This window comes from Lissotriton vulgaris, chromosome 1_1, assembly GCF_964263255.1.
Source record: "Lissotriton vulgaris chromosome 1_1, aLisVul1.2, whole genome shotgun sequence".
NCBI lineage: Eukaryota > Metazoa > Chordata > Amphibia > Caudata > Salamandridae > Lissotriton > Lissotriton vulgaris.
In genome coordinates this window covers 2,029,683,770-2,029,707,577 of record NC_141685.1, presented here as the reverse complement: position 1 = coordinate 2,029,707,577, position 23,808 = coordinate 2,029,683,770, and the positions used below count along the sequence as shown (strand labels likewise).

General features: G+C 48.7%; 1 protein-coding gene across 2 annotated transcripts in view; it reads left to right on the top strand.

Moving 5' to 3' along the window:
* The window catches only part of IRAG2 (inositol 1,4,5-triphosphate receptor associated 2), a 1,414,859-nt gene that overhangs the window by 1,157,154 nt on the left and 233,897 nt on the right, over window positions 1-23,808 (top strand). For both annotated transcript variants that reach the window (XM_086920312.1, XM_086920307.1), the window contains 2 exons: window positions 9,549-9,696; window positions 11,864-11,907. In XM_086920312.1, coding sequence (XP_086776438.1) covers window positions 9,549-9,696; window positions 11,864-11,907 — 192 coding nt within the window. The remainder of the gene's footprint in view (window positions 1-9,548; window positions 9,697-11,863; window positions 11,908-23,808) is intronic.

Below are 23,808 nucleotides of genomic sequence, written 5' to 3'. Positions count from 1 at the left end.
GCTGAGCTTCATCCATTCTGCGACGTCCCTCATTCCTTCCTGGAGGCTGGCTCTGGCGGTGGCGGGGTCATTGGTGAGGGAGAGGATCAGCTGGGTGTCGTCAGCGTAGGAGATGATGTTCAGATTGTGTTGGCATGCGATGGCTGCAAGGGGGCTCATGTAGACGTTGAAGAGGGTGGGGCCGAGCGAGCATCCTTGCGGAACTCCGCAGATGACTTTGGTGGCCGCAGATCGGAATGGGGGGAGGCGGACTCTCTGGGTTCTTCCGGCAAGGAACGAGACGATCCACTCCAAGGCTGTTCCTTGGATTCCGGTGTTGCTGAGGCGTTGTATCAGGGTGCGGTGACATACGGCGTTGAAGGCTGCTGAGAGGTCCAGGAGGATGAGTGCAGCTGTTTCCCCGTTGTCGAGCAGGGACCTGATGTCGTCGGTAGCTGCGATGAGGGCGGTCTCAGTGCTGTGGTTTGCTCGGAAACCGGACTGCAAGGGGTCGAGGGATCCGTTAGTCTCGAGGAAGGTGGAGAGTTGTTTGTTGACGGTCTTCTCGATGACTTTGGCAGGCAATGGGAGGAGTGAGATGGGGCGGAAGTTCTTGAGGTCCGTGGGGTCCGCGGTGGGTTTCTTCAAGAGGGCGCTGAGCTCTGCATGTTTCCAGCTTTCCGGGCAGGTGGCTGATGCGAAGGAGCTGTTAATGATGTCCCGGATTTGGGGTGCGATGATGGAGTCGGCTTTGTTGAAGATATGGTGTGGACAGAGTTCGGTGGTGGAGCCGGAGTGGATGGTGTTCATCGTGCAGGTGGTGTCTTCGGTGCTGATCGGGGTCCAGTTGCAGAGGGTGGTGGTGGGGGGCGCTGGTTCGGTGGTTGGGTGTGTGGTCTGTGTGCCGAAGCTGTTGTGTATGTCGGCGATCTTGCTGTGAAAGAATGAGGCGAGTGAGTCGCAGAGGTCGTGCAAGGGTGTGATGTCGTTTTTGCAGGTGCTGGGGTCGGAGAGCTCTTTAACGATGTTGAAGAATTCCTTGCTGTTGTGGGTGTTGTTGTCCAGACGTTCTTTGAATGTTATCCTTTTGGTGGTGCGGATCAGCTGGTGGTGTTTGCGGGTGGCGTTCTTGAGGGCTGTTATGTTCTCCGTTGTCTGGTCGTGGTGCCAGGCTTTCTCGAGGGTGCGGCAGGTTTTCTTGGAGTTTTTGAGGTCGTTGGTGAACCACCAGGCTTTCTTGCTGCCGGGTCTGTTGGGAGGGTTCTTCAGTGGCACAAGGTCATCGGCGCAGTTGGTGAGCCACTCTGTGAGGTTGCGGGCAGCTTCGTTGGGGTCCCTCGTGTTGGTGGGGGGTTCTGGCTGAGGGAGGTGGTGAGTTGGTCGGCGGTGATCTTGCTCCAGCTTCTGCGGGGAAACTGTTCCGGGTGGTGGTGGGCGGTGGTTCTCCTGAAGTTGAAGTGGACGCAGCTGTGATCTGTCCAGTGTAGTCCGGTGGAGTGGCTGAAGGAGATGTGCTTGCTGTAGGAGAAGATGGGGTTTAGCGTGTAACCGGCGTAGTAGGTGGGGGTGTTCACCAGTTGCTTGAGTCCGAGGTTGGCGAGGTTGTCTAGGAGGGCAGCGGTGTTGCTGTCATTGTTGTTCTCCAGGTGGAAGTTGAGGTCTCTGAGGAGGATGTAGTTTGAGGAGGTATGGGCGTGCTGGCTGATGAAGTCTGCGATGGCTCCGCTGAATTGTGTGCGTGGTCCCGGGGGTCTGTAGATGAGGGTGCCTCTGAGAGTGGTCTTGGGGTCGGTGTGTATCTGGAATTGGAGGTGCTGGGTGGCGGTAAGGTTGTCGTCGGAGTTGGTTGTGATTCGGATGGTGTTTTTGTGGACGATGGCGATGCCTCCTCCGGTTTGGTTGACGTGGTCCCTCTGGGTGATCTTGTAGCCCTCCGGGATGGCTATGGCGAAGTCGGGGGCTGATGAGGCGTTCATCCAGGTTTCTGTGAGGAAGGCAACGTCAGGTGAGGTTGTGTCGAGGAGGTTCCAGAGTTCGACGGCGTGTCTGTGGACGGAGCGGGTGTTGAGCAGGATGCACTTGAGGTGAGTGCTGCTGGTCCCTGGATTGGCGGGAGCGGTGCTGGTTCGGAAGCAGGAGAATTTGCAGGCTTGGCAGGTGAAGGGTCCGTGGGTGCGTTTCGGGTTGGCTCGGTGGCAGACGGGGTTCCGGCCGGCGTTGAATGCGTTGAGGGTGGCGGCGTCGTAAGTTCGTTGCATGGGCTGGCATCCTCTGGGACCAGGGGTCCTGGCGCTGGGCGCGGTCCAGGCGCAGACGGGCGCAGACGGGCTTGCCTTGGGCGCGCCTTCGGCGTGCCTGCGGCTTGCCTGCTGCGCGGTCGCTTCGAGGTCTGCATAAAAGCGCTGACGTGAGGGAGGAGCAGCTGGGTGGCGGGAGCGGGGCGGCGAATAAGGAGACAGGTGTGTGCGGGGGGCGGGGCTGCAGGGAGCAGCGGCGGGAAAAACTAGTGGCAGGAGGCAGCAGGAGACCAGGAAGAGCAGGCGGCAGTGGCGTGGGGGCGACCGAACCTGAAGTGAGGGTCAGAGGTCGCTCTGACCCACTTAGGAAACTGCTTTGTTGACAATTTCAAGCTGAATGAACTATTGATAAACTAAAGCCATATTGCTGATGAAGCTGTATTAATAAAAATCGAATATGGAGTGTATTAAGTCCCTGAGTGGATGACCAAGGATTAACAGTGGGCTAGAATATTTGAGGCTTTGAGACTGTTATTAACTATCTATTACTTTGTGTGTGAGCTCGGAGAGGATTTGTATTGATTCCCTACTCTCTTCTCTGAAGGGATTATTGGGGTGGAATTGGCAGCCGACCCCTGCTCACTTGGTAGCACCAACATTACTGCAGCATAATTACCGCCTGATACTGTTTGCTGAGCGCCCATTATTTGTTTCTATGCCCGGTTGCCAATTGTTTGCCTTTTGCATATAGTACATACATCTTCTGAAGCCAGTCTGGGAAATACCTAGCTAAAGACTTAATAAACAGAGGAGACAATGTTACTCACCTGTCAAAGCACATCCACAAAATATCAAAGAACTACTCATACAAGCATTAAGATGGTTCTTTGGAGAAATAATAATACGAAAAACACTAGGGAGACTTGGTTACCTTATAACCATGGAATAGGTTCTCCCATGGGCTGGGGTGGAAACTTTGAGCTAGTAGCAGTACTAAGAATCACTGTCACCTAGACAACCTAGAATGACATATCTTCCATCAAGGAAGAAATAGAGATGTGCATAATACGAAGGAATAAGTAGCAGGATGCCATTTGTAATACTGTAACAAAGCCCAGATTAGAGGCAAAATCTAAAAGAGCCTTAGCAGTGACACTATGGATATGGAGCAGCCGCCTCCACCCCAGGACAATCTGGGCAAGGCCTGGAAACTAAAATCAACATGTGGTCTTAGACGTAAGCTTATTGCAAGATGATCAATGGGAGCAATAACAACATTCGATTGTGGCCTATCAGAAGAAGTGGAAATAATTTACTTGGTGTCAGATCTATAAAACTGGTTAGTAATGGAGGTGGGGTCTCAGGGATTCTGCAAGTTCTACACTCTAAAAAATACACCAAGAGTTCTGGAAATATGTCTCTGCTCCCACTTGCACTTCCCGACTTGTGGTGGCGCAGTTGCTACGTTAATGGTATTGATACATGAACCAGTAGCTCAGGACCATATCAAAAAGAAAATCCAGCAATCCCAATTTTCCTGGACTACACTGCTGTGGTTTAGCAGAGGACAGACTCTTTTGTTGATCTCAAGAGGAGCCTCAGGGCAGCAGAGTTAGATATATGTTGCTTTTTACAGCAAAACAAATGGTGAATGCTAAAATCTTTTTACTGACCAACAAAGATGTCAGACTGGCTGGACAAATAAAAAAGCAGGAACACCTGGAACGGAATGGAACACATCTCACTCGTCAACAAGGGAAACACAATCTAAACACAAAGGCATTAAGCAACCATTGAGGAAACAAGCAGAAGGTGAAAGCTCAGCGGCGGTGGGACCGTCAATATATTCAAATCTGACAGTCGCACAGTTTGAGCCATTGGGTAACTGGTTGACCAGGGGGTGAGCCCTGGTCAAACAGAAACCACAATCCTTGTCGGGGTAAGGCCAAGCAAACCCCTATACGTACAGAGCAGTCAGGCTAAAAATAGAGGCAATGTGAAAGATGTGTGTGCAACACATCAAACAATAAAACAGTAAACTCACCACACAAAAAGAATCCCACACCTAGTTAGAAATATAGAGCAAAGTGTAATAAATAAAACCAGACCAAAACAACAAAGATCCAATCAGAGAGACATGAATTTTTAAAGAATAAACTGTACAATAGCATCTGATAGCAAGAGCACCAACCACAACTATCTGTGCACTGGACCAGGTCAAAACCAAAATTACACGCATCTATGATGGTGTACAGGTTGGATACAGTCCCAAGTTAGTTCTGCTGAAAGTTGACCGACCTTCTCAAGTTCACTCCAAGAGTCCTATTCACGTTGCAGAGGACAGCTAGGAGCAGGGAGAGCGTCCAAGGATGCTGTAGGTGAAGCACAAGGAGTTGACATCGTGGGCAGGGGTTGCTGGAGCTTCGTGGTGGTTGTCCCCATGAGAGGCTGATGCTGCAGTGCAAAGAGTTCAGCTGGCGGATCTTTGCTCTGATTTGTGGTGTGAGCGAGGAGATCTTGGTGCAAATGGGCAGTTTGTGTTCGCTAAGAACCCTAAAGCTTGATTTCAGCACCTGTGAGTCACAGCAAGGGTCCAGGACCTGAGAGGCACCACTTGGGGGTCAGGAATTCACTGCACCGGAGTGTGGAGGCTAGTTTGGGATGTTGGTATGCCTTTTATGTCCCTGAGACTCTGATTTGGTGCCCAGCAGATTAGATTTAGGTTCACTCTGGTGTTCTGGGTTGAAGGTGAAGTTACAGGCCCAGGTCTTCCTCCCCAGTCAAGAAAGCAGCAGGTCAGCACAGCAGAGCAGCAGTTCCTTTAGAGCAGCAGTCCAGCAGAGTGCAGACCTTTAGCAGCTCAACAGTTATCCTTCTTGGCAGAGTATGCACAGGTCCAGACGTGTACTGACGAGTTCGGGTCTGAGGCCCAGTATTTAATACATAATTTTGCCATTGAAGAGTTGGAAAGCTTTTAGAGGCATGCCTTTGAAGTGCCCACATGTCCTGCCTTTCTTGCCCTGGCTTCAGACTACAGGGGATGTGGACTTAGACTATTCAAGTGTAAGTAGGGCTGGGCCCAGTTCCTCCAACTCACCCTGGCAAATCCAGTCCCACCTAAGCTTCCCATTATGTGTGGCTGTCTTGGAGAAATACACAAAGCACAACTGTCACCCACATCCACTCATATGATCCAGAGATAGGCTGCAGGCACCAAATGGCTAAGGCAAGAAAATGGCAACTTTATGAAAATTGCATTTTTAGAGTTTCAATTTAAAATCCAACTTCACCATAAGTTAGGATTTTAAATTGTGATTCCAGAGACATCAATCATGAGCTGGTATACCTATATAGATTTAAAACAAGGAGGAAATGAGGAAAGCTTAGGCAACCTACTATGAGGCAAAAATCCAACAAGCCGCCAACTCCCCTAGAGAGACTTTTGCCATTATAAAAAGACTACTTAAATGTCCAGTCCCCCTGCCTCAGCCGACCCCCATGGAACCCGCTGCAAAAACCAGGCTGAGTTTTTTTAACAATTAAATACAGAACATTCTAAAAACCCTTCCCCCCCAATCGATCCTTTACCAATGTTTCCTACAGCAGACCCTCCCTACACTACTCCCCACCTGGAAAGTTTTCCCCCTCTATCCCTCGAGACGCTCCTATCACTCCTGCCCACAGTAAAAAGCGGCTCACCTAGTGACCCGGCGCCTATGAACATCTTAACCAAAGTCACTCCTATCATCAGCCACACAATCACTGATGCTATCAATGCCTCCCTTGCCTCAGGAGTAGTGCCCCCTCTGTGGAAGGGAGCAACGGTCGAGACCCTTCTTAAAAAACCTCACCTTGATCCTGCAGACCTGGGCAACTACTGCCCCATCTCCCTCCTTTCAGGAATCTAAAAAATCACAGAGAAATATGTAAACCACATCCTCTCCAAGTTCCTGGAAATCTCCAACCTGCTACACCCTTCACAAACAGGCTTTCGCCCTGGGCAGAGCACGAAGACTGCTTTGCTGGCGGTTGTGGAGGAAATCAGGAGACTTTTAGATGCTGGAGGAGTGGCAGCCATTATTCTTTTAGACCAGAGCGGAGCCTTCGAAAAGGGGAATCACCAGGTTCTGATTCACCTCTTGGGCGAGCTGGGAGTTGCCGGTACCGCCCTGAGTTGGCTTCGCTTCTTCTTGGAATGTCGCACGTTCCAGGTCTTTGAAGATGGCATGAGCTCCAATCCCCGGCCTCTCCAGTACGGTGTCCCACAGGGTTCGTTGCTCAGCCCAATGCTCTTTAACAGGTATATGGTCCCACTAGCATCCATTGTGGCCCCTTTTGGGAACCATATGGTTACCTACGCCGATGACACCCAACTGGTTTAGCCCTAAACCAATCCTCCCCTCACTCCGCGACCTTGAAAGCCTCTCTCACGAAAGTGGTAAACTGGATGGGGTCCTCCCACCTGAAATTAAATGAAGGAAAGACAGAGGTCATGACCCTGAGCAACTTTGATAATACGGCACTCAGAACCATCTGGCCAGTATGTATGGGTCCAGTCCCAATTCCTAAGCCAGAAATAAAGAGCCTGGGCATCTGGCTAGACAGTAAACTGACCATCCAAGTGCAAGCTAGCAAGACAATGGCAACCTCCTTTGGCCTCATCAGAACAGCAAGGAAAGTCCTCCCCTTGCTCCCTCCTCAAGCCAAGAAAACCATGGTCCAGTCCATCCTGCTCTCCAGACTGGACTATGGTAACACGCTTTATCTGGGAGCCCCCACTTCTGTCATTAACTGATTACAGGTCATCCAGAACTACGCAGCCAGACTGCTGACAGGCACCCCCAAACTGTCTTCTGCAAAACCCGCCTGCGCCTCCTTCACTGGCTGCCTGTGAAAGAGAGAATCAGTTTCAAGTCCCTCTGCATCGTCCATAAATCTCTTCAGAGTAAAGGTTCGCCCCTGCTCTCAGCCATAATTCAACCATTCAAAGCCAGGAGAAAACTGCGCTCAGATGAACTTCATCTTATCGTTACTCCTAGAATCAAACGATCTAGAAGCTGTGGCAGACTGTTTTCCCTGAACGCAGGCAGACTGTGCGACGCCCTCCCTCTCCATCTCTGAAACGAACCTAGCCACTGCGCCTTCAGGAAACAGCTTAAAACCGTTCTATTCCCGTAATATATCATCCTGCTCTGTTCACTAACGTTTTAGTTTTGCCTAGCGCTGGGAGGCCTCCAGGTAGGCACGCACTCTACAAATGCCCCTTCATTCATTCATTCATTAAGACACTAAATTTAAATAAGGTAACTGTGAAAACATGTGTCCTCCTTTCTAAATACACTGAACCCTGCCCTCTGGGCTGTCCGGGGCCTACCTTAGGGGTGACTTATTTGTATTAGCAAGGAAGGGTTAGCCTTGCAAAAGGTTTACTTTGCCAGGTCAAAATGGAAGTTTTACTGCACACACACACACAAGCTTCAGTGGCAGGCCTGAGGCATGTTCACAGGCTACTTAAGTGGGTTGCACAATCAGTGCTCCAGACCCACTAGTAGTATTTATTTTAAGGCCCTGGAAACATGTAGAACCTCTTTACTAGGGACATATAAGTAAATTAAATATGCCACTTGGGTATAAGCCTATGTTACCATGTTTTGAGCAGCGAACGCAAGCGAGCACTTTAGCGCTGGGTAGCAGTGGAAAAGTTTGCAGAGTCCTAAAGCCAAGAAAAACTATTTCTGCAAAAAGTGGAGGGCAAAGAGTTTTGGAACGACCTTGTAGAAAGGGCTGAGTCCAAGACCATGACATCATCAAATGTCTTCCAGCTTAATTGAATTGAATTGAATTGAATTGGATTGGATTTGGTGTTGTTCACAGCAGTGGGATATAACTGTTTTAAAGTAACACCTACAACAGCTCATGACCTTTGAATATTTTTTATGATTTACTGAGCTATTGATTGGCTGGAGTAACACAGAAATTAGACTCTGGTGGCAATTTGGTGGCAGGATGGAAGGTCACCTACAAGGGCCTAACAACTTATGCTTCAGATCTGATGGTCATGGCATTGATAGCCAGAAGGTACCACATGTACCTATTGAGATACACCATATCCGCCTTTCCAGTTTCTTCCACTCAGAATGATGGAGGAAGCAGTTAGGCTACACCCATCAAGTTTAAAGTTTATTTGGTAAAGTGTTTTTGCTCACCTGTCATAGGGAATGGAAGTTAGGATAGTTCAGTGTGGGGTATTTTGCCACTGATGAAAGATTATGTCAACACTTAAAGCTGAAAGGTTGCGGGGTAGATGTAGAGGGCGAATGTATGCAACCTGACTCTCCTGTGCCAGGGGGTCTCTCATATGAATGTTCTGCAGTGTCTTTCACTGCAGAGGAGTCTCATATAGAGAGAGGACATTTTTTCAATATCTAGGGTAAACCTAATGGGATAGAAGTCGTTTTAGGTAGTATATAAGGCCCAAATACTTATAGACGTCTATACCACTCTTTCTAATTTATTAGCAAAGTGCCCAGAAACACCAGTGGTACTGGGGGATTGTAAATGCGTACTGGATATAGCCAGTGCACCCAGTTCACTGGGTTACAAGAGTAATGCAAGTATTCCTTCAAGGGATAAGTGGCTGGGAACACTGGGGACTTACTGGGCATTGCTGGGAAAAACCTTTGGTTAGAGTATTTTTACTACTTTTCAGTACATAACTTGCATGTGAATTGATCAGAATTTGTTACGAGGTTCTGGGTAATGATGCGAATAATTAGGATATCCCTTATCCAATCACAGCTGTCTCTTAATGGGATTATTGTTGTGTGGACAACACTCATCCAGCACAATATGGAGATTACAAAACTCTGCGCTCAAGATTAGAACATTCATGGAGCCCCTGAGGAAGACAGTCCAAAATTACTTTAGAAACAATACATGACGGCTGACGTTCTAGTAGAATAGGAGCAAATCATCAGTCATGCCAAGCAGATTGTGTATACATGTGTAATGAATATACTACTTAGTCAAATCACAGAATAGTGCAATTAATGCACATACACTCCCATGCAAAATTATAAAGGATAGACAAATTATCAAAAGTGTGGCAACATACTAAAAATATCTAAAAAATAAATACAGTCCGAGAAATTGCAGTTAGTAACTTAGGCAAATTTGTTATGTTTGACACCTGCATGCAGATTAAAATGAGGGAGAATTTAATGCCATTCCTGCAATTGAATGATGTTCTTGTTAATGTTATGTGCCTTTTAAAATGTCTCTTCTTTCTAAATGCATTTCTATTTGTGGACTAATTCATATTTTTTTTTTAAGGAGAACCGTGTCAGTAAAGTGGTAGACGTGATGATACAACATGTAGAAAATCTGAAACGAATGTATGCCAAGGAGCATGCAGAACTGGAGGAATTGAAATTGGTTCTTCTTCAAAATGAAAAGTCATTTGGCTCTACAGTAGATGAAGGTATTGTTTTTTGGCAGAACATTAATGTTTTGTTGAAAGTAATTGTATGGTTGTTGCTTAAAAAAGGGAAATCTGTGTTGGAATTATGTATGTTTCCAATGCTTATGTAGACATTGGGCTTGATGGGGTGGGAGACTTGTGTCTACTGCCTTGACTGCCAATCAGACTTTCATGATTAGAATTTTCTAATGGAAGATGTTGTTCAACCTTTGTAGTCTTTTGGCATGTTCAGTGGAGCCCTTCTGGTTAGTACCCCTGAAATGTCAAAAGATCAACAAATGAATATCTATTGCAGCCACTCCTTTCAACCTTCCAGTGCCTGGAATCATACTCCCACCCCGTAAATGGTGTGGGATGTATGAACCCAAACAATGGAAGAGCCCTCTGTTAGGCTTTCAGTGTTCCCAGTGCTTGCCATCTGTACCCAGACAGCACAAAATGGTTGCTGCCGACCAGAGACAGGATTCTGCCCTCCTGCTGCTGAGCCAAGCTCGAGCAGGGGAAGGCAGAACAATAGGCATCCTGTCACACGGAGGTGGGACCACCTCCCAGACAGGATTTAGTGTACTGGGGCCAGGTGTGCTTGCCAGCGCCACTCAGTCTGCATCAGCGGCACATGTGGTGTCCCCATGCATAGTCCAGTTCAAACCAGCTCTGGGAGCAGTTGGCTCCCACTCTGGTGCAAAACTGGACAAAGGACATGGGGGTAACCTCCCCCTGGCCAGACCTTCCCCTGGGAGGGTCCCCTGAATCGTCCCAACCCTTTCCTGTGGGTACTTAAGGGCTTACCTTTGGGTGGGTCCCTAAATATGTTGTGGGACAAGATTCAGATCAGACACCACTTCTTCTACAGTCTGGGCACTCTGGACTTCGTTTGGGCTCGACTTCGTCTCCCTTCCAGTCTGCTTTATCGTATGTGCCTGTGCACCATACAGGACCCTTCCAATCAAAGACACCTGAAGGAATCTCCCTTAAAGTGAAGGAGTCACTTCCCTGCATTAGTAGGCACAGCAACTAAGTCAACCGGTCTGCTGATGCTGAGCTCCTCCGGACTCCATAAGGTTCTGCAACACAGGTGGTGGTTCTCCACAGCTCTCAAGGCCTACCCTGCCCTTTCCCTGAGTTTGAGGCCAGTATGCCTTGTGGGGGCTGCAGTAACTGAACCCCTGTATACTGCATCAACTTGCCATTGCAAAGACTTGTTGGCTTCCTTTCAAGAAGATATTCAGGCTCCAAGTAGCCTCAACCTCTAGCATCTCCAGTGACCAGACTCTTCAGCCACACCCCATCATGCGCATTGTAGCCTGCAACTTTTGGTGAGCTGCTTAAGGTCCTCTCGTGACTCCAGTGCCTCCGGTCTGTGCGTCCATTTGAGGGTCACTTTGGTTTCTTTAGGGCTCCCTTGATTGCTCGGGCCTGCAGTGACTCCCCTTCTTGTGGTGAGTCTTCTGTACCTTGCTGGTCCCGACATTGCACCTTCTTTGACTCCTTCATTGGTTGCATTTGCCAAGGCTTGTTGGTGCTCCCACCGGACACCGACCCTTCAGCACTCGACATCAAACATGGGACAGCTCATGCATGGCTCATGGTCTTCCTCCCCATCCCTTCGTCCTCACAGCTGCAGAGTCAAGGTCATCGTCAGATCTCCTGCAGCACCCATGAGATTTTAAAACAAAAAATCAAAGTGTTGCTGTGATAACATAACAAATTACATCCCTCTGCAGCTAAGTGTGCTGTGAGAAATAGGTTTTATATCTCACCAAACGTTATATCCCTGGCCCTACAGAAGCCTACGAAACATATGCCTATAGATCTGCCTACTGTGTATATGTGGATAAATAAATCGAAGTGATCAGTATTGATATCTCAGCAGCATGTTCAGCATGTTCTGGTGCTATAAAAATAATCACCTACCACCTCGAATAAAAATTGAAAAAAGTAAAGTGCTTGAGCGAATGACCTGAAGACATTTCTATTTTCATCCTGGAGTGTTTGCTATGTGCCTCCATCACACATCATGAATAAACTAAATGCACTTTAGCAAATAGTTAAAAACGTGATTGGAAAAGTGAACAGCATAGCTGAAAAAGAGAAGAGATCAATGAATGTCTATCGGTTCGGCATTGTTCGGTAGGGTTCTTAAACTATCTTTTTTATCACTATACAGATGAGGCACTAAACAAGAAACTTCCCAGTTCCATCCATTCCAAGGTATGGGAATTATTTGTATCCTTGTTTTTAGTTCTTGATCTGTGTGCAGTTTGTAACTCAGTACAGGACGTTGCCTGATGTATAAATTATTTAGATACTCGACATGAAGCTCTTTCTCTTTCGAAATGATTAGCAGAGTGAGACAATTATTTGAAGGTATTTTCTCAAAGTTGTGGATTTCTTTCGAGCCCCACTATTGGAAATTTATTTTAAGGAACAATTGAGCACTGAGGCAGAGGAGAAAAATAAATAGATTGTGTCTGTTTCTGTGGTAACCCTTCTGACAAGTGCTATACATCGTGACTGTCAAATCAAATTATATTTTAAATGCTAAAATTTCACAATGAAGTCTTCATTTTAAGTCTAAACTATACTAACACTACAATTACGGCAGACAATATTAGTTCAACATCTAAGAACATTTAAAAACAATTGTGAACCCTGTAACAGTTTGTTATTGTCCGAGGAGCATAATTAAGTTTTGTAAATCATAGGCATTTGATATTGTTCAGCAAAACCATATTCCTTAAGAATCTGGCCTGTGCTGGTGTCAGCGTAGGACATACAGTTTGAATATGTTCAAGATCCTGAATGGTATAGGTGCAATACGGGTAGTTCTATTCAACCTTATTTACCGTATGCACTTTCCCCATATTTACTTTTAGCATTAAAACATCTGTACAAAGATCAATGAAAACACTTTCTCATGGTATGATCACTAAGTTGTTTTTTTTTTTTAACTGTAGTTGGCTGTTGTTCAAACCAGCTGTGTCAGCCACCAATTTCAAACTATTCCACAGCGAACAATACTTTCCGTTAGTAATATAACTGTATTCTTTATTTATTTTATTTATTTATTTATGAGCTTATAAAGCGCACTTTTGCCCAAGGGCATCCTGGCGCTACCTACTGACTCCTGAACAGGAAGGGGGGTCTACTCTATAAATAACCAGGTTTTAAGCCCCTTTCAAAATCAAAGTAGCTCTGAGGCATTTCAAAGATGCACCGGCAGATTGTTCCAGGCTTTTGCCGCACAGAAAGAGAAGCTATTTCTTCCCCATCTGGCCTTTTTTACTCGTGGCACCACAACTAATCTGCTTTCGGCCGATCAAGTGCTCTGCGCGGCAGATACCGCTTTATACAGCTGCTCAAAAACTCTGGAGCAATGCCCATCAGCGCTTTGAAGACTGTGCACAGAGCTTTAAACTGAGCACGTCTTGTTACCGGCAGCCAGTGTAGTTGCCTAAGACCCTCACGTACTGATGCATATCTAGGGATCCCTAGCAGAAGTCTTGCTGCCGCGTTTTGAACCAACTGCAGTCTGTATCCATGCTTCTTTCTCAAATTCAGGTACAGACTGTTGCAGTAGTCCTAGCGTGACAGTATAAGGGTAGTAACTGCTCTCCTGAAACCCTTGGCTGGAAGGAAGCATTTTATTTTCCTTAATATCCTAAGGATATGGAAACAGGACGACACTACTCCACTAACCTGATCCCCGAAGTCCAAATTTTGGTCCACAATCACACCCAGATTTTTAGCCTTCCCAGTAGGGATTGGTAGACTTCCCAAGGCCTCAGGCCACATATCAGGGGTCCATATGATAGGAGTGTTTAAAATGTGTTCTTAAAATCTTCTTGGCCTTGGTTGTATTAGGCCAATTTGTAAAATCACTGAATTTCTAATTAAAACAGTTCACTGCTAAAACATGTTTTAATAACACATAGTTTGTACATGTGTTGCCCCAAATTAGATTACATTAGTTCTTTGAGAGTATCCAGAGAAACATCTTTTTGGCTGAATTCCCTCATCGCATGAGGGATAGTTCGGCAAGATTTTGTGAAAGTACTCACAATGCCCAATTCCCAAGCCTATTACCCCTCTATAGACAGTGTAACTATAAGAAATGAAAATGTTAAAAAACTTTCTTTCTGTTCTACCCAAGAACATTTGCTTATCCTAAGGGATATAATGGACCCTATGCATGTATTTGATATATAGTAGCAAAACAAAACGTTCAATACATACTTTCAAAGCTGTTTCTGGCCAGATGCGTTTTAATTTGCATTTAAGCCTGCACTGTATGACTCCACCTGATGTGCAGGTTGTAAATGATTTTCCGAAAGGGCCATATCTGGATAAATGTAGCATTTTAACCTCTCCAGTATATTTTTTTTTTTTTGAATTTTTTGAAAACCTTTATTGAAATCAGAACACACAGCTATTCAGCCTGACATCCCGGAGGCAAGGCAGCAGGGCTAACAGGAGAGAAGTAGTGTCAAACAAATGAGACATAATCGTCGAAGGTTAATTTTATATTAAAATGAAGTTCAACAAAAGGGCGCCCGCGGGCGCGAAAGTGGCAGTGGGGGCAGTGTGGCGCTGGGTGTCGGGGATGGGTAGGGGAGGAAGGCAGGGATATGTTTATCAAGGATAAGTTACCAGATCGGGAAGGAGGAGGGGGGGGTAACAGGAGAATATATTACAGTAGAGCTCAGTTGGCGTCACAGGCTAGGGAGACACATTATCATGCAGGCTGACTGATTCAGGCGGTAAGCACACATCTCCCCTGTACTCATTCCATGCTCCCCACATTTTAGTCCAAGTTCGAGGTCTCCCTCTGGCCACATAGACTGTCTTCTCCCTGAACATGCACCAGTCCATGTTGGCCTTCCACTGTACCAGCAGGGGGGCCGCGGGCGCACCCCATTTTTGGGCTATGTCCCTCTTAGCCACCATGTTCCCAAGGGTAACCCATCTAGTCTGCGCAACGTTGTGATCGGAAGGCTCCCATACATTCAGAAGGCATCTACGGGCTTCCGCGTGAGCAGCCACGCCAGTCACCTCCTCCATAACTCGGTGCACTCTCCTCCAGTAGGAGGCAATTACCGGGCATTCCCAAAGGATGTGCAAAAAAGTGGCAAGAGCTACGCAGCCCCTACGACAGAGACCGTCAGGCGAGAAACCCATGCGCATTAATCGGGGTCCTGTCATATACACCCGGTGCAGGATCTTAAATTGCACGAGGCGAAGACGGGAGGAAATGGCAACCTCCTTAGGGGAGGCAACTGCGCTCTGCCAATCCTCATCGTCCAATTCAAGGCCGTCCGCCACCCACTGGTCTCTCAAGCTAAGGAGGAGGTCCGTGCGCACATTGATCAATTTTTTATAGGAGAGGGAGATTGCGCTGTCCGGCATGTGCCCATCTAGTATCCTGTCTTCCAGAGGGGAACTCTCAGGAATGACGCCGTCCGGCGGAGAGGCCGAAAGCAGCGCATGTCTCAGTTGAGCGTAGCGAAAAAACTCTGTCGCGCCCAGCTGGTATTCAGTTTGTAACTGGGGGAAGGTCTTAATTGAGCCCCTAGAGAGCATATCATCAACCCTGCTGATGCCGATAAGGTCCCACTTATCAAATCCCTTGGTGTGCCATAGTCTACCCAGGATGTCCGAATCAAAGAGGGGAGTGAACCTTGTGAGTCTGTCTTGCCACCCTTGTGCCTTAGTAACCGCTCGCCAAGTGCGAACCGCCGTACGGGTGGGGCCCGTCAACCGCCGGTTAAAAGACTTCGAGTACAGGGCCCGATAATAGTTACCATCGCCCATCAACCATCTATCCATGGCATAGCCGGGGCTCCCCACTGGGCCATAAAAGCCGTGGTTGAGGGCAGCTAGTTGCGAAGACCAATAGTAGCGGCGCACATCTGGTAGGGCGATGCCACCGTCGTACCAGGGGAGTGTGAGTTTGTGGAAGGCAACGCGGGGCCGGCCATCCCAGAGGAGGGTCCGGAGGAGACCTTCAAGATCACGAAAGTAGCGCACCGGGACCGGGTCCTGGGCGTTTTGGAGTGCGTATAGGAACCTGGGCAGGGCCATCATCTTGAACAGAGCGGCACGGCCAAGAAGGGAGAGCGGCAGTTTACGCCAGCTGTCCACATCACGCCGTAACCTCTGAAGAGGGGGGAGTAAATTGTTATCATGCCTCAACTTGGGGTTACCAGAGATGTAGATGCCCAGGTACTTGAAGCCGCGCGTGGCAATCTGAATCCTGCCATCTCTGGGGAGACGTGGAGTATCTCCCTTGAGGACATATAGGGAGGACTTGGCCCAGTTGATAATCAGGCCAGAGTACCGCCCGAAAAGTCTGATCACATCACAGGCCACAATGAGGGACCTGCAGGGGGAAGTCAGATAGAGCAGGATATCATCAGCGTACAGGGAGACCCTGTCTTCGAAGCCAGGGGCCCATGTAATGCCTCACAGGTCAGGATGCACACGCAGTAAAGCTGCAAGCGGTTCAAGGGCCAAGGCAAACAGAAGGGGCGAAAGGGGGCAACCCTGTCTAGTACCCCGACGTAGGGGGAATGGCGCCGACAGGCGACCGTTGACCGTAACATTAGCCATCGGGTCCGCGTACAGTAGCTTCACCCAGCTCACAAAGACCGGTCCGAACCCGAGTTTGGTCAGCACTGCCCAGAGGTACGGCCATTCGAGCGAGTCGAAGGCCATAGTGGCGTCGAGGGACGCGAGGACAGCCGGCTCTTCGAGAGTGTGGGCCCTGGCCATGACACCATGGAGGCGTCGCAAATTGAGAGCGGTGTTTCGGTGGGGGATGAATCCCGACTGGTCGGGGTGCACGAGGTCGCTAATGACGCCAATCAGTCGGTTGGCGAGCAGCTTGGCGAGGACCTTGGGCTCCACGTTAAGGAGAGAGATAGGACAGTACGATCGACAGACGTCCCGTGGCTTACCCTCCTTGTGGATGACCACGATGGTAGCCAGTCGTTGATCCAGAGGGAGACAGCCCCTCTCAAAGGACTCCAAGAACATTTTACGGAGGTGCGAGGAGACCGCGTCCGAGCGGATTTTATACAGTGCAACCGGTATGCCGTTAGGCCCGGAGGCCTTTCCGGTCCGCAGGGAGCGGATCGCAAGGTCAATCTCGTCAGCGGTGATGTCTCTATCCAAGTCCGCTCTCTCATCCTCGGAAAGGCAGGGTAGGTCAATATCCGAAAGGAAGGCCGATGAGTCCGCCTCCGAAAAGTCCGAGGCAGACTCATAGACCCCCTGAAAGTAGCCAGCGAACGAGTCGACGATGGCACTAGGGTCCGTAAGGACCACACCGTCATCACCGAGGAGCTCGGGCACCACACGGCTGGCCATCTCCCTTCTGTCTAACCAAGCCAGCAACTTCCCGGCCTTATCGCCAACATCGTAGATGCGGCCTCGCTGTTCCTTGGCTAGGGCGAGTGCGGCATTCGTGGCCAAGGCATGGTACTCCGCTTGTTTCAGCGAGAGGGTATGCAGGACAGAGGGGTCCGGCTCGGGCCCCAGCTGGGCCTCGAGACGCAAGACCTCCTGCTCAACAACCAACATGTCAGAATCCCTAGTCCGGCGGGCCTCAGCGATGAGCGCCTGGGCCTCGCCACGGAGCACCGTCTTGAAGGCCTCCCAGAGCGTAACGGCCGACCTCACCGAGCCCACGTTCTCGGAGAAATAAAGATCAATGGCTTTGGCCAGGAGGGAGCGGGTTTTGACGTTACGAAAATACCACGGATTGACCGCGGCCGGTCGTTCCGACAGGACCACCCCAAAGTCGAAAGAGACCCATAACGGGGAGTGATCAGAAATGGCCCGCGCCAGAAAGCGGGCTTCGGAAACGGCCAGTGCGTCCGAAGCCAATGTGAGGACATAATCAATGCGGGAAAGACTCCCGTGTGCACCCGATAGAAAGGAAAATTGACGGAGCGTGGGATGTAGAAGTCGCCACCCGTCTACCAGACCCATGGACTCGAGAAAGGAGGGCAGCCACATCTGCGGGCTACGTAGGTCGCGGGGCGGTTGGCGATCAAGCAGACCAGAGCAAACTGAATTAAGGTCCCCCCCCACTATCAACCGGCCAGCCGGCATAGACAAGATGGCACCACCAAGGTCCTGAAAGGTACTAGATTGGAGCCCCGGGGGGACGTACACAGAAAACAACGTGAGGGAACGCCCTTCCCATCTACCAGCCACGGCAGCGTACCGCCCCCTGTCATCAATCAAGGTGTCCTCTATCTCTAGGGGAAGGGACGCGCGCACAAGGATGCCCGCCCCCCGGGAGCCGGAAGAGAACCCTGAGTGTGCCACCATTTTGTAACCCTTACGATTCAAAGCTTTACAAGCGTTGCCCACCAAGTGCGTCTCCTGAAGAAGGACAATATCTGGCATGTGCCGTTTAATCAGTTGTATCACCACCCCTCTCTTAATTCGGTCACCCAACCCGTTAACATTCCAACTGAGAATTCTTAACATCCTACCCCCCATCCCCCCACTGCCCGTCCCACCCAATGCCCAAAGACACCCGCATCAAAAACAGTTCAGGAGCACCAATGTCCCATTGCCACACTAGAGAAAGAAAGGAAGAAACAACACGCAAAATAACTGTCCCCAACAAACCTCCCACCCTGCACCCCTGCAGTAGACTAAAAAGCCCCCCCAACCAGCAGTGTGCCTGTCGCCCCATTAACTACTCTACGAAAGACCCAGAGGAGTAAGGAATCCCCGTGAAAACGTCCCGCCACCCACCATGTAAATGAAGGAGAGACCATTGAATAACAAAGCACCAGTCCGGCGGTCATTCGAAGCGGGGGTAGCATCAGCTCCTAGTTCAGTCTTGCCGCTCCGCTCCGCCCGAGGCGCCTCCAGCTTCATCCTCTTGTTCATCACGAGTAGGCGCAACAGTGTCCAACCATTCACTGACATTTTCAGGATAGTCAAAAAAGAGGGCACGTCCCTTGTGCTCAATACGGAGTTTCGCAGGGAACATCATTGAGTACTTAAGACCCAAGTCTCTGAGGCGTCTCTTCACCCCCGCGTAGCTCAAGCGCTGACGCTGCACCAGCCTGGTGAAGTCCGGATAAAAGTGCACCTCCGCATTTTGGTAATGAAGCGGTCCATGCGATCTGGAAGCTTGGAGGATCGCGTCCCGGTCCCTGAAGTTGAGGAGGCGCGCCACAATCGGTCGCGGCGACGCTCCCGTTTTCGGCGGGCCCCCCGGTACACGGTGGGCACGCTCCACTGAGAAAAAGTTACTCAGTCCAGAGGGCGCCAAATGAGCCTTAACCAAGTCCTCCACAAATAGGTCAGCAGCGTCATTCTCGGATCCCTCCGGTACCCCTACTATGCGGACGTTCTGCCGCCTGGCTCGCCCCTCAAAGTCCTCCAGCCGCCTTGAGAATAGATCAGCGGACATCCGCAGGTTGCGGACCTCAGTCTGTAACTCGGAAACGTCCGAGGTTAGGCTGGCGGTCTTGATGTCGAGAGCCTTCACACGCTCGTTGGTCTTTCCCAAATCGGCCCTTATGAGGGTGATATCAACAGCCATGGAGTCCACTTTATGAGTCAGGGTCTCGTGCTGCTGCTGCATGTCGGCCCGGAGGCCAGTGATGGCACCCATGATGTCCACGAGGGTGGGGTCCGATCCATCCGGTGGGCTCGTCGATGGGGTCCCTTTAGAGACAGCCCCAGATGTAGGTGGCGACTTGAGATTCACATATCGCTCAATGCGATTATTCTGCGTTTGCGATTTGCCCCGACCACCTTTATTCGATGCCCTGTCCGGATCACCTCTGCCCGCCATGATGTGTACATGAGAACAAAGGCGAGGTGGCAACAGGTCTAGGTCCACAGCCGAAAGGCAGACGGATCAAGGAGGCAAGACCAGGGTGTAGAAGGCTCAAGCAGGAGCGCAGTTACTTCACCAAGGAGGGCGGCAGGCGGGCACTACGCAGTCCGATCGTGCGAAGTGACGAAGTCCGGAGGGACAATGGCACCGTCACGGAGCGAAGTTCAGCTCGACGTAACTCTGCTCAGGATCCACCGATTCGGAAGCCGATTGCAGCCCCCACCTCAGCAGGCCACCAGCATTACAATTCCACCAATGTGGACCAGGATTTCAGGCAGGAGAGTTGCGGTGGGTCGGACGGTCCACGGAGCTCCGAGCTTACGCGGCCATCTTGGTCGCCCGCGAAGCTCCTCCCCTCTCTCTCCAGTCCATTTTGATCTAAAAAAACGACTATAATTTCTTATTTTTCTGCTGTCTGGAGACCATCATGATTTTGCTCTTGGCTAGGTTTCGTCAAAATGAAATGCTTTGTGAATAGCTGTTTAGTTGATTGAGGCCTCCTTGAAACTCAATTGGTGGTTGATCGAGTACCAGAACATTGTCTGCATAAAGGACAGTATTTAATGCATAGTCTTGCATTACCGGAGGAAATTGCCGTAATATTTTGGAAAATGGAAGGGAAATAAAAAATTTACAAGCAGAGAACCAAAGGGGCCAATATACATCTGTGATGGAGATCATTTTGTTTATGTATTCTTCTGAATAGGCCATCCAGTGATCTAATTAGCATGTATGGAGAGCAATTTGTATATGTAATGCACCTTCTGTAATGTTAAGAGCGGCCAACTTGTGCCACAGTGTTGGTCTGTTCTCCAAATCAAAACCAGCAGAATAATCTCAAAACACTAAATATATAAACTGGCCTTTATGCAATACTTATTTATCTGCAATGGAACTTAGGGTTGATAGGTTATGTAAGTAAGAAGAATAAGATCTAAATACTGCATGTTTACGAGGAAGTATATTATTTGATGACTTTCGGTAAAGTAGATAGTCCAGGATTACTTTTGTGAATAATTTCCCAAGACCAAATAATAGGGTTCTTTGTAGTTTTTTTATCCTCTTTTCCCCCCTCTTTGTAAAATGGTACCAGTATGCTGCCCCTTCAGGTACTACTAGATATTTGTGTTGGCAAGCACTCTTTAAACAAAGAAGTAAGTAGATTCCTCTTTTCTTCCCAATATTGTTTTAGGATAGCAATTGGTAATTTATCTGGGTCTTGAAAATTTGTTTTTCTAGAACACTTAATAAGGCACCTGGTTCTTGGCAGAAGGGGGAGTGACATCACTAAATTGTGTGACAAATTGGACTGAAAGAGCAGTGATAGCTAAACACTTATAAGATGAACTAAGTATTTTTTTATATAGCTATACCAGACATCTTCAGAAATCGCGATATTATTTTGTTTGCCCTCATGTCCATTTTATCTACAACTAAAGAGAAGTATTTTGGGGAATTCTTCAATTTGGATGCCTCAGATAAGACATACCAATATTTAGCTTCTTAAAGTTCCAATCATACATATTATAGTTTACAGATGGCTTGGTGATGGTTATTTATGAATGACGAGGAAATTACATACACTTGGTGTTAGACCTAGCATCTTTGGCATGGATTCCCCCTATCTTTTTGCCTCTACCTCCTGTGCTAGGTTTCGTTTTTGCTGGTTTAGATGCTTTGGGCACTTTGCCACTGCTGTTCAGTGTCAAAGTGCAAGTGCTCCCTGTGTAAATTGTTATTGAGATTGGTTATCCATGATTGGCATATTTGTGTCACCAAGAAGTCCCTAGTAAAGTGCATTGAGTGTGCCAGGACTGGTGATTACAAATGCTACAAGTGGGCCTGCAGCACTGATTGTGCCACCCACATGAGTAGCCCTAAAATGGTGTCTCAGGCCTGCCACCGCAGTGCCTGTGTGCAGTCTGTGAACTGCCATGTCCTCCTGGTCTGTGTGCCCACTGGCCAGGCCTAACCCTTTCCTTTCTGTACACATTGGTCACCCCTATGGAAGGCCCAAGGTACCCCCTAGGACACGGTGCAGTGTATGTGAAAGGTAGAGCATGTACTTGTGCAGGTGACATGCTCTGGTAGTGAATTACAGCCATTTTCGTTTTTCACTATTGTAAGGCTATCTTGCCCCATAGGCTATCATGGGGGATGATGGCTACAGTGGCTACCAACATATCTTTCCATAGGCGCAAGATAGGACATAAAAATCTGGCATCCCTGAACTCAGAATTTAATAACACATCTTTTAGGAAAGGTTGTTTTTAAATCCTGTGTTTGAGAACAGCACTTTTAGAAAGTTGCTGTTCTTTTGTCTGACCTTCCTGTGTGCCTTGGCCTGTTTGTGAATTGACTGTCTGGTTTGTGAGTGACAGGGGCTCGGTGGCTCCCAGAGGCTGAGTGGCCATCCCTGGCCTAGCTCCATCTGCATCTAGAGTAGTGGGTGGGGGTAGCACCAGGGCCTGAATAGGGCTGTGCCTGCCCTCCACAATGCTGGCTCCACCTCCTGCTGGGCGGCTGACGACCCTGTCCCTCTCTATGAATGGAAAGGAGAGGCCAGGAAAACAAAGTGCTCAAGGAACACCCAGAACCGGTTCAGACCGAGCTCAGAGCCCTCCTGCACAAAGGGATCGAAGACTTTTAAGGGTATAGGTACAGGACCCCTGACTAGAGAAAATTAGATCATCCTGGAATCAAGAAGGAGCCTCTGCCAAGGAGAAAGCTGAAACTGTAGAAGGAAGACTGTCCTGCTGTTGCTCTGCTGGACTGATCTGCTGTTGCTTTGCTGCCAAGGAGAGGGGAAGGACTTTGCTTTTGGTGCTGTGTCCCCTTGCTTGAAGGAATCTCCAAGGGCCTGAGAAGAGCTGGCTCCCTTTTAAGAAGTCCCAGGAACAAAAGGACTTCACCACCAGCTTCCCTGAACTCTACTGAAAGAGTTCTGTCCTTTCTAGAGTGCTTGGGCCAGTTGTGGTGCCTCTGGAAGTTGTACCTGTTGGGAAGCCGGAAACCAATCTTTTAAAGACTTTCTGCAAGTTTTGTCCCATCGCTCAATTGCGGAGCGCATCCCCATCAGTGGGAGGAATTTCCCGCTGCTACGAAGGCCAAGATCGTCGCATCACCTGTTGCCGCTGCCAGTCGCATCCTTCGTTTGCGGGATGCACCAGACCGGTGCGGGAAGATTACCATCGCTGCGAGTGTCGTCGCAGAGCTGGGCATCGTTGGGTGAGATCGTCGCACCGCTTGCTTGCGGACTGCATCACGTCGCTGCGAGTGTTGTCGCAGAGCCATCGCATCAAGGAGCTGCGAGAGGAAGATAACCGCTGGTCCACGCATCGTCGCTCGGGAGATCATCGCAACTCCAAAGATCATCGCACCGTGCCTTTGTGAGCTTTTTCACTACGGAACTTCCACACCGGAATCTATACGCGGTCGCAACCCTCCCCATACAGACCAGAGTCACCGCACCAAGCCCGCTACATCCAGGGGGCTGTCGCATTGCCTCCCCAAGGTCTCAGGAGTGACGCCTCGATTGTTTTCCACTAGCTTCTGTTTTGGAACTTTGTTGCATTTAAAGGTACTGTTGGCTAAACGTGATGCAACTGTGAACTTTTCACGCAACTGTGGATTATTTTATTGCAACTTTAAGAACTTTTTGCAACAATATTCTTGCACTGTGTATGTTGTAGTTTTGGTCTTGTGTAGTTTAGATTAAATACCTTTATTTTTCGAAGCTATTGTGGAGTAGGTTTGTGGTGTTTTCACTGTGTTACTGTGAGGGTTGGTACAAATACTTTACACATTGCCTTTGATAAGCCTTGACTGCTCGTGCCAAGCTATCAAGGGGGTGCACAGGACTATCTCAGAGGGTTTCCTCCTTACCCTGACTAGAAGCAAGGGTCCCTATGTGGACAGTGGTACCTACCTCTGCCAACTAGAGACCCCCATTTCTAACACCTGGCAATACCCAGTGTAATGCTAATATTTATGTAGTACCTTTACATCACCCTTTCATCTGTAGTGATCACTGTTCTAACTCTTTTGGTCTCTAACTCTAGTTTTCAGACTCCTGAATGATTGGGTGAGAAAATATAAGCGATTCCCCTTTCATGACCCTTCCAGAAAAAAGCAGTGGGAATTCTTGACCACTGAAGAACTCCGATTGTGGGAATGGTTTTAAGCATCCTCAAAGCGGGAAATAGATGGGCTTTTAAGTAGTGTGGTACATTTGTTAATTC